The sequence below is a fragment of the Pseudochaenichthys georgianus genome, chromosome 17, assembly GCF_902827115.2.
Source record: "Pseudochaenichthys georgianus chromosome 17, fPseGeo1.2, whole genome shotgun sequence".
NCBI lineage: Eukaryota > Metazoa > Chordata > Actinopteri > Perciformes > Channichthyidae > Pseudochaenichthys > Pseudochaenichthys georgianus.
Window position 1 is genome coordinate 30,243,988 of NC_047519.1, and position 11,341 is coordinate 30,255,328.

Consider the following 11,341-nt stretch of genomic DNA (forward strand, 5'->3'; position numbering starts at 1 on the left):
AAGATCACAACATTTTCTCCCAAAAGAATGGTTTTATAATTTGATAACTTGATAACAAAACAATAGATTTACTGCTGCAGTTGGCAGCATAGCACACAACATTTGCACTTGAGAACAGAATAAAAAACAGAACAAACCACAACTCATCACCACAACTAGAAAACTATTACAGAAGAAACAACGGGTCACTGATGGCTGAAATGTAGGCCTTAAAGCTGCTGCGGTCTGTCTAAACATCCAGACTTTTAAATGAGGAACGGTCACTCTTAGTTTTTTATCCTGACACCACTGACTACGCCACAGAGGGTGCTCGGTCTGGCTTGTTTACTCCTTAGAAGCGCAAGAGCTATACTGTAGGTGCTGTAAGAAGTATCTCATGTTAGAACTACTGCCTTATTACAATGAAATAACTTAATATTTGTATTTAAATACACTAACTTGATACCACTTAAAGGTGTGTCTAACTTTGCTCCATGCAATACTTTGTTAAATAAGTGTTTGGCAGATAAAAACATTGTATTACAGGCTCTCAGCTATTGTATTCTGCAACACTTCTAACAGAGATCATCGTCAGCCATTGTGAAATGCAAAATTGTTTGGCAGAACATTAGACGAATTCTAACTATTAACTAACTACCTATGACTATAAATACACCAACAACTAACAATAAGGCCTAAAGTGGAATATAATTGTCTTTCTCTTTTTTATCAATTAGTCCTAATGAGTGATATTCCTGCCCGAGTAACCATGACGTGAATATTCTTCTCATTATTTTATACAGAGCCCGTCATCAACTCTACTTCCATTGTCATTTCTGGTCATTATTGCTCAATACACAATTGTGTTGTGGTCTGTAGCCTGCAAATCCAAAAGCAAAACCAATAAGAGTATTGCACTGTTGCATATTTGAATCATCTTCAATAGCCCAGTAGCTTTGGTGACGGATGGCCACGAACAACAGAAAGAGAGACAGAGGGGCTCGGGTAATGGCATCTAATGGGCTGCTCTTGAAAGGCGGCCAATGCATGAAAAGATTCGGTCCCTGATTACTGACATTAGAGTTACATTTTCCCCTTGTGGCTTTCAGCCTCATGATTTCTGTCCTCATCTCCATTGCTCTGTTTTTCATGAGATGTGGTTATGTTTTTCATTCACTTGTTCCTTTGTTGGTATGTGTATGCACATTGAATGACACACTACATCGACTAAGCTTACAATGCACTCAAGGTTCTTGTTGACAAGGGGTATTTCTCGAAACCTTACGCATTTAAAAATGACATGGACAAACAGTATTGTGGTTTTCATAATCCAGTATGTAAGTGGTGTTGTCATTTTGAACGTACAACTTCAGACTGCCGAAGAAGAAATACCATGCTTTGAAGCAGAGGACAAAATAAAATAAATATAATTCATTCCAGCCATGATCAGTGGAAAGTGTAGGCGTGACAACCTTTATAAATGCACTTCAATTCCACCAACTCTCGGAATACGCTATGATTTCATTGTTGATTTTAGCAAAGATCTTAGTGAATTGCACTTGTTTTGCAATCTCTGGCCAGAGTTGGGGGTAACAGAGCCAGGGGTGGGAACGCGTACAGAGGACCCGGAGGTCAATCGTGTACGAGTGCGTCCCCGCCTAACAGTGTGTTTAAATCGTGCATTAAAGAGAACAGCTGTCATTGAGCATTTTTTCTTTATGCGAACAGATTTAACACGGCTCCGCCGTAACGCACCCACAGCGGAGTCCAGTCTGCATAGAGTGGTGAACCTCTGGACAGTAGTTCTGTCCCGAGGTGCATCACTCCCGGTACCTGTGTCGCTCTCAGAGAGAGGAGACGTCTGCCGCTCCAAGGGATCAGTTTGTGTGCCAGTGTGTGTGACTGGAGACAACGCAACCTCCCTTGGCGGTTCATACACGATATCGTGTTGTCTGTCCTCACGAGGACATGGTGTCCTCTGAGAGAAGGCAGGAAGCGTTTTAGGGTGGGGAACACCGCTAAAAGCTCCGGGTGATTTACGTGCGCCCGCTGGAGGTCTCTGCTCTAGAGACCTCTCACCGGGCGACCTTCGTAAATACCCTATCAGCCTGTCTGACATGCGTCCGTGGTGACCACCTTCCGTGGTCACCACAGCACCGCACTAGAAAAGTTGGATGTAGTGCCACTACGCATTACATAATAACCAATACTCTCTGCACGCCGTGGCGCGCGGGGTTTAGTTTTATTATGAGACCCATGTTGAGCGGGTGCTTTACGAGGACATTTGTCTGCGTAATCTGACTCTGCTCGGCGGGCATTATAGATAAAACCCTTCTTTCTAGGAGAGAGAGAACCTCTCTCTCCAGAATATGGGTTGACTCTCTCTGGGCTTGTGAAAACAGATAAGGTGTAACTGTTTTGAGAAGCCCAGGCAGATGTTGTGAGTATCTCCTGCTGTATGCTCCTTAGAGACAGCTGAGATGTCACGCTTACGGCTCCAGCTGCGCGTGACGGTGGTGCCTTCACGACCCCAGCCGGCACTGCGCATGCGCGTGGCGGTGGTGCCCTTAAAGCCCCAGCCGGCATTGCGCGTGGCAGTGGTGCCTTCACAGACCCGCCAATAATCCGCCTTTTGAGAGATGCCGTAGCTGCTCTCAGAAGGGGAACAATTGACGGGCTGTTTATTGGCTTCATTGATTTTCTTTTCATTTTTTTGAGCTGCGCCCTCGGCCTGAAGCCTGGATGCGTCAGCGGCAAATGTTTTATGACAGAGGAATCAATCAATGTGTGACATGTGTTTGTGCGGACTTGAGGATGGTGTTTAGGCATCTCTCGAGGCGGCGGGAACACATTCACGGAGGGGAGAGGGAGGGGCTGTCACGCCGCTCGCTTCTTCTTCCTCGACTGCTGGCCGAAATTCTGGGTTGGCTGAGCCTGAGCTGCAGCCGGAACCGGAGATTTTCTCGGCCAACTTGCCCTTGTCTCCAGCCTGGGCTGGGGACTCGGGGTGGGCTGCGACCTCTGCTTGTCCGGTGCTTTAAACCGAGCAGAGTTCGAGACAGCTTGGGTGAAGGACTGCTGCTGCGAAGGCAGCGGCTGGACCCTTCCAAATATCCGTGACCGCTGCCATCTCGTCCAGAGTGGCTGCTCCCGGGCTACCCGACAGGTCCTCGCAGAGCTCCGCTTGGTGGGCGGTTAGCAGCGAGGACACGTTCAGGGCCCTGGCGGACAGCGCTGCCGCTTTGTAGGACTTTTCAGTCATTGTAGACTGAAAGCGGTCCACCTTTGCTGGCAGCGTGGGGTTCCTGCTCGCCACCAGCGGTTCCATGGGCGTTATGCGGAGCAGGCCGAACCTCTCCATTCCATCGCAGTCCAGGGAGGAGGCACCCTGGATTGGGACCTTGTTGCTGAAGGGCCGGTCTCTCCACGAGACCGACACTTCATCCAACATTTCTGGAAAAACCGGGAGGAGTTGCCTCCCTTTGCCCGCTGTTTGGGGAAGATGCTTCCCCTCGTAGCGGGACCTGGAGGTCTCCTTGGCCATTTCAGACCACGGAACATTGAGTCTGACCGCAGCGCGTTTGCACACGGCCTGCAGGTCCATGCTCAGACCGGGCGAAGCTGGTGTGCTGTCGCCCGGGAGAGCAGCCCTCGCTCCAGGCTTTGCAGCCTGGGCCGATGACATGAAGGTGTCCTCTTCTTGTTCATCTGACTCGGACAGGAGGAACACCAGGGCGTCCTCCTCATCGTCCTCCTCATAATCCAACTCGAGGACATCCTCCGCGGGTGAGACCATGGTGAGGTCTAACCGGGAGCCCCAGCTTGGTAAAGTGTCTTGTCGTCACCGGTTCTGAGGCCATCGCTGATAATGAGCCCCAGACCGACACAGAGAGGGGTTCGCTCTCTGTGGCGGAGGCCCCCGTGTCCTGACTGCCGGCCGGCGGGTCCATGGACATGGGGGGGGTCCTGTTCCGACAGGCTAGCTTGTCTCGCTAGCCGTCGGCGGAGGCTCTTGACTGTGAAGCGGACACAATGTCCGCATGAGCCGGGGTTGTCGATAGCGCCTTGGGCGTGTTCCAGCCCGAGGCAGGACGAACAGACCTGGTGTTTGTCTGTGCCCGAGATCTTCAACCCGCAGCCGCAGAGTCGAGCCACCGAGTCCCTGACTCCTCTGGTGTGAGGGAGAGGGGCGTCCATCCTTGTCGCCTTGTGGCGTGGAGAGGGCCCGCTCTCGACAGGTGGGACGGGAAAAAAGGTATTACCACCTTGTCCTTAATCCGGAGAAAAAGGACGGTGTGGGTCTTTTATTCCCGGAGAATACTGACTGGTATGGCAGTATGCTCCTTTTTTAATCCTTTTCCCCTCCGTGGGGAAGAGAAAAGAAAAACTTCCTCGCTACCGTGGTGTCGGTAGAGAGGGAGCGAGCTCGCAACAGGTGTGCTGCTAGCTTGAAAAAATCGGACCTACCTTACTTTCTCGTAGAGAAGGGCGAGGTCGATTTTTAAGTACTAACGGCGTTAGTACTACCGTCTTCCTGCGAAGCAGAAGGAGTAGCCGGCGAGCGCCCGTCGACCGAAATGGTATTTTGGGTTCAGTCTGTGGACCGTGAAGCTTGCCCGGCTACTGTGAGATGTGCTCTGAAGCGAGAAGAGGTGTTTGAATGACGCATGTGTTGTGGCGCAAGCTACTTATAGGGGGTGATTTCCCCTGACGCTGACGTCAAGATCACCAGCCAATCAGGATTGGCGTAATGAGATTGATGCTTCTGTTTGCTCCGCGATGAGGCGCATCCCATAGTGAGACATCGAACGGAGTGTTATGAATGAGAACTGGATCCTTTGAATTGGTGCAAATAGCACAGGAGCACGAATATGATATGACATGTAGTCAGGGATGCATTTTTTGTCTTTGCAGGCACTTTGAGAAATACATTGTAAGAAGTGCAATCCTTTAGTACGCTCCTCAGAGGATGAAGAATGGAGCAAAGTGGAGGAGACCAGGCTGGAGATGCCTGGGTCATTACTGCCACTATAAACATGTATCGTAGCCCTGCATAGCCTCAAAGACTGGAGCCTGAGCAAACATAGCAGCCCTGGGAGCGAGAAGGGAGACACACAAAAAAACACACACACACTCAACAGAGTTGGCAACTGGCCAAGGCTGGAGGCTTGCCTGGATCAGATGGCAAAACACTTAAAGCTTTTAGAAAGCAGGGCTACAAGGAGTGACCAGTGTAGCATATTTACAGGCTTAAGTAAAAGGCTGTTTCATTCAGTGCAGTATTCAGGCGCCTGTCAGGGAATACAAAGAGGCGCACACACCATCTACTTGTCGCTTTGTCTGTGAACAATCACTTTAAGTGGTGATGCTTGGGAGATCAATCCCTTTTTTGTAAACATCAGAGAAGTGGTTGGTATTTTGTCTTGGAAAATTGATTGAATTAAATTGCTCTCTGGCAATTTCAGAAGCACATGGTCAAGATTTGTCAGAGAAGTGACACATTTTGAATCGACCGTTCACCAAAACCATACCCTGTCCAATCACAGCTTAACAACCATAAATAGCGGGTATACAATAAAAAGATGACACACATCCAATGTTAACGACTTTGTCCTTCTCTTCAATTAATTTTAGAAAGTTTAAACTCCAGCATCTACTAGTTAGGATGCTGCTACTTTCTATGACAGGTATATTGAGACAGACTTAGCCACAAAGTGCATATTTAAGACATCTTGTAAAGGTTTTTCTCATTTTAAAATAAGTCAGTGTTTTCAAATAATGTATAGAGATGATGTTAGCCTTTTAGCTAGCTAACTAATATAACCTGCCAGTGACAGGTCTCATTTCAATATTGACTGTCAGCCGTTATAAATAGCTTAAGAAGTGCAAGACATAGCTTGTTTTACACTAATTTGATGTCTTGTTTTTTACTGATGTAAAGCACTTTGAACTGCAATCCCCTGTATGAAAGGTGCTATGTTATTATTATTATTATTATTATTATAATCAAGAAGCTTGCTGTTCTCTGTACATCTGTCTAGAATCAAGGACTAAAGGTTGAAAGGAAACCAGAAAGAAAAGGAGTACAATGCATGTGCTCTGCATGAATGAAAAGTTTGTCAGGCATAGCAACAGTAACTATGTGGCTTAGCATGTTGATTGTTAAAATATCACATTAGTGACCATGTGATCCAACATTATTTTACCAAAATAGTAACAGGCAAACTGTTTCCAAACCCACGTAAAACACGCAAACAAAGACCTAAACAGACTTTCTTTTCTTTCTTAACCGCCTTTCTTCAGTCTCTCTTAACTCCCTTTCCTCACAAACACTCCTCTCTGCCATCCCTCCCTCTGAGAAGAGGGCTATCTCTCCCTCCATCTACATGTGTGAGGGGTTGTCCTGGTGTGTCAGTAATGACAGTGTCCCAGTGTTCCTCTCTGCCAATTAGCTCGGCCGTAATTACACAGGCGCATATGGAGCTGTCAATCACCCCGCTCCTCCACACAGGAACTCACCCACCCAGCAGAGAGAGCGAGAGACAGCGCCAGTGGGAGACAGAGAGTGAGAGAGAGAGTGAGTTTCCAACAGCTCACTCTATACCACTCCAAACGACCACACACTGTGCCAATAAGTAGCATGATGAGAGTTGCGTTCAATTACTCCAACTGTGCGGCAATCCCACAGTTCGCAAGAAAATGCTAGGAAACAACATTAGAGTGCCACTACCCCAACCTATTATGTTTTCATGCTTTATCTGGGAAGCAATTACAACACAAAGATAATTAGAGTTAGATAGTTCCAGATGTTGTTAACCAGAAGGGCACTTGAAGAGCGCAGACCACTGCCAATGCCATTTCCATAATTGAAAAATAATGAGTGATCCAGATCTGCTCCATCCTGGGTTCTCCCTTGGCCCATGCTACGCCCTTCAACCAAGTTCCTTGAAAGTTGGTCCTGTATTTCCCATAATGCTGTTGACATACAGACAAACAGCCAAACCAAAACATAGCATCCTTGGTGGAGGATTTGTTGATGAAACTTAAACTGAGAACATACTGTGTTGCACATTTACCACCCATGCCACCATTTAAGGATAAGTTTAGGGATGTTTCATCGTGTTCATACAGTCAAAGAGTTCCATGACAAAGGCAAAAACAATGTATTCATCCTACTTATTCTTACGTTAGATAGTTAGCTTAGTCTAAGTTCTCAGTGGGGTCTCAAACGGTGTTGGTCACCATTTATGTAAACATATTTCCATTTGAGAGGGTAGTGATTGGTCTAATGCAGGGGTACTCAAATACAAATCTTAAAGGTCCAAAATAAATGTTTCAATAAGACAAAGGTCCATTTATTATGGTCATTCAAACTTTTAAAACAATTGCAACAAGATTCTTAAAACGAGGTTGCAAAAACAAAAATAATCTGTATGCAGCAGTTTTCATTGTTATTGTGTCTGTGCTTGACCCCTCAGTCGCAGTGTAAGAGCTGCACAGTTATGAATAAAGGCAGCTGCACCCTCTTTCATTCAGCATTCCCATTATTGCTTTATAAATGTCTTGCCCCCTTGTGTGTCCACTGAGGTTCGTCAGGCCCAACACATCTTCAACAAACTCCCCCTCATAAAAACTCACAAACACCAGCAACTGAGCATTGACAGTGGTGTCAGTGGACTCATCCACAGCTAAGGAAATGCACTGTGCATTTTTTTATTCCATCACAAAGCTGATTAATCAAATCACCAGCCAGTATTTATGTTCTTCTGGTTGCTGTGGAATCTGAGAGGGGGATTTGCTTGATTTGACCTGTTATTTCCTCTTTGTGTTTGCCTTCAACATGGTCTCCATCACTTCAGTCATGCATTATTTTATACTTCAGTTATTATCCAGTGGAATGTCCTTACCTACTGGCCTAGTTAAATCAAAGTGGTTACTTTTTTTTGGCTGGGCAGTGTAGTTTTACACACACCGTCTTATTTGACTTTCTCAGGACTTAAAACAGTTTTTTGGGGGCAGACCCCCTCAAAGAAAAAAAATATATTTACACACGTAAGGTCATCATCTTAATAGTTGTGTATGCTCATCCGTGAGCAGAGCATCAAGTTGACGAGTATTACAGCTGAATGCGGCGATTACCATTTTGTTCAGCAAAACGCCTCACAAACGTATTAAGATCAACAGCTTTAGTGCGTTTTGATTAAATGCTGAGTACAAGCCAAACTGACAGTCTCTTCTCTGTCAGTGTAGACCGCAAATACCCTCATTCCTTCAGTGCTTGGGGTCCGAATGCTTCTCGTTTTGCGCCGTCCCGTTCAAATTAAAATCGCCACCAATCATATGTCCACGCTCGCGCCAGGACCGGGGGAGGGGTTACATGACGTGCATCTTGTGCCGCATTCACTTGCACTCGGACATTAGAGACTTTCTCTCATAAATGTCCGATGAGCGCTGTTGCAGTCTATGGACATAAGCGGATCATTTGACTCGTTGCGTTGTGGCGATGTCTCGCAGATAATACAGATAATACATATGAAAAGCATAATTTGCTCAGAGTCCAGCGACAGTTGTGGTTCGGTCCGGATCCGGACCGGAGTCCGTACTTTGAGGATGCCTGGTCTAATGGATAGTGAGGTGGGCTGAAGATCGGAAGGCTGTGAGTTCAAATTCCGCCAGGAACACCACCACTAGTGTGCCCTTGAGTTAGGCACTTAGCCCTTAGTTACTCCAGGGAGAATGTCCCTGTAATCGGTCATTATAAGTCGCTTTGGATAAAAGCGTCAGCTAAATGAAATGTAATGTGATTAGTAAATATGCATGAATAAATAAATAAAAAGTTAACTAGGTGAAAAAAAGGTAAGATACACTTTAGAGAAAACTAGTCTTTGCTGCTGCCTCAAAGAGGAGCAGGGGGGAGAGGAGGGAGACAGGAGAGGCTGATTCAGGAGCACAGACACACTCACAACTATAAATGAACCAAAAATAACTTGATAAACAAGTTTTTTTTTTCATATTGGAAATTGTATGTTATTGGTTATGACCATGATTTTATGATTATTGAAATGTATACAGTTCTGTTTAATATAGGTGTTTCCATAGATGTAGTCTCTTTATTTTCCCCTCAAAATGCACCAGATTGATGCATTTAACTCCAAAATAAAATCTTACCGGGGGGGCATGCCCCTGGACCCCCCTAGAGGATTTGAGGTCGACCCCCACTAAAAATCACATGGATAGGTTCCTAAATACATTTAATAATACATTTATTTTTTTAAAATAGTAATCCATTTCCATATGTTCATGTGTGGGTAGTAGATTTAAACTATAGGGCTATCATTATGGGCCCCTGCCTGTACCTGTTCGCTCTGCCATCGTGTGAAAGGGTCTGCTAACAAGCGACCAACAGAAAGGTTAATGTTAATGTTGTTGCACGTCACCTCAACCCTAGACCCTTAGATCTGTGACCATCAGGAATGAGGGTGGATTTAAATAAGGGATAACAATGATAATAATAATAATAGCAACTTTTATTCAAACTCCACTTGCATAACAGAGTTGCAAAGTGTTCTGCAAAACAAGCAACAATGAATAATGAGACGTAGGTCCAGGATTAGGTCCAGGAGGTATGTAGGAGAGTAGGAGGAAATCAAGAAATCAAGGGGAAAGTAGGAGGAGGTGGTGTTAAGGAGGGGAGAGGAGGGAGGAGGAGGAAGTCCAGTGTCCCAGCAGCAGGTCTTACCTCTGGGATGTCTTCTTGTACTTGCGCCTGAGAGAAAAAACAAACATGTCGATGATGAAGCAAACGTAACTCTTATTTGAAATACAAAGACAGACATTAAAGACAATGTTGCAGTCATGCAAGAACCATCCATACCACCAGATTCGCTCTTTAGCACCTGAGTTTTATTTCAGATCATTGGTTGCATTCACCACATTTGTGTTGTTCCTAAAATGTTCTATCGGATGTATGAGTCGGCTTTTATTCTCAGGGGAAATCCTGCTTTGACTTAAGAATCACAATGCATACATATGAATGCATTATGATAATCAAATACAACAAACTGAATGGAAAATTAATATTCTGTTCACCATATCATCATCAAGCAACTTTTACAATTCAGTAGATTAATACCCAACATGCCTCAGATGCCTCAGGGTCTTTATACAGGTGGCTGTCCACTATCAAGCTCTGTTTCACCCATCAGTGCTTCCCATCAAAGTCATGGACCAATGTGCTTTATTAGCATATAACTGTCAAACCTGTCTCTTTATTTGTAGTCACACACACAGAGCCGGTCGGCTGACATGTCGCTGTCAGCTTGATATTTTTGTAATAGTTGGCTCTAAATATACAACAATTGGTTCTGCCTTAATGGTGTTTATTTTTTTAGACGGGAACCCTGAACCACTCGTGATGTAAAATTCCTTCTTTTTACTCTTTGGTAAACACATTTAGTTAAATAAATTGGAATGGAAAGAGGCTTATTTTTTAGGGACTATTATCTAAACAATAAACACACCTCTATTCATGGCACAAGGTGGTTTTCAGTGATGTTAGTAGAATGCACCCAATCATTATAGTTATGTTCTTACAAAACCAAGATAAGCAGCCAGGAGAGTTCTGCTGCACCTGAAATGTCTAGATATATGGCGAAGGGTTCTATGTAAATAAGTATATTTTATTTGCATTGCATTTGCACTGGTTGTTTCCTTTCCATGTTTTGGATGAGGGATAACATACTGTACACAGTCATAGTTGTTCGGAGTGTTGTGTTCCTACTGTAAATGTATAAGGAAGCAAATGCTTATAATCACTTATGCAGATTAGGTGTTTAAGAGAGGCATAATGATATGCAAAAAACCCATGCAGACTCACACACCACTCCACCCCCTGACAACCAACGTACTTAACTACACTCACACACACACACACACACACACACACACACACCACACACACACACACACACACACACACACACACACACACACACACACACACACACACACACACACACACACACACACACACACACACACACAGGGTACTTGCACATTTAAACACACCTACTCTTATAGTTGGCCTAAAACAGACCCACACCTCTATGAAGAGATAACAGCTGTACTAAAAGCTCAATTCACACACACACACACACACACACACACACACACACACACACACACACACACACACACACACACACACACACACACACACACACACACACACACACACACACACACACTGTCACGATTCTATCACGATTCTCATGTTATGTCACGTTTGTAGTTTTGTCTGTGTTGGTGTTTTTCTTGTCTTTGGGTGTTATTGTGTAAAGTGTTCACCCCCGTTTCCTGCCTG

The 11,341-nt window shown here is 45.0% G+C and overlaps 1 protein-coding gene across 3 annotated transcripts in view; it reads right to left on the reverse strand.

Moving 5' to 3' along the window:
* pde1cb (phosphodiesterase 1C, calmodulin-dependent b) overlaps positions 1 to 11,341 on the reverse strand; it is a 149,654-nt gene that overhangs the window by 75,137 nt on the left and 63,176 nt on the right. For all 3 annotated transcript variants that reach the window (XM_034105131.2, XM_071206315.1, XM_034105132.2), the window contains one exon: positions 9,719 to 9,745. In XM_034105131.2, coding sequence (XP_033961022.1) covers positions 9,719 to 9,745 — 27 coding nt within the window. The remainder of the gene's footprint in view (positions 1 to 9,718; positions 9,746 to 11,341) is intronic.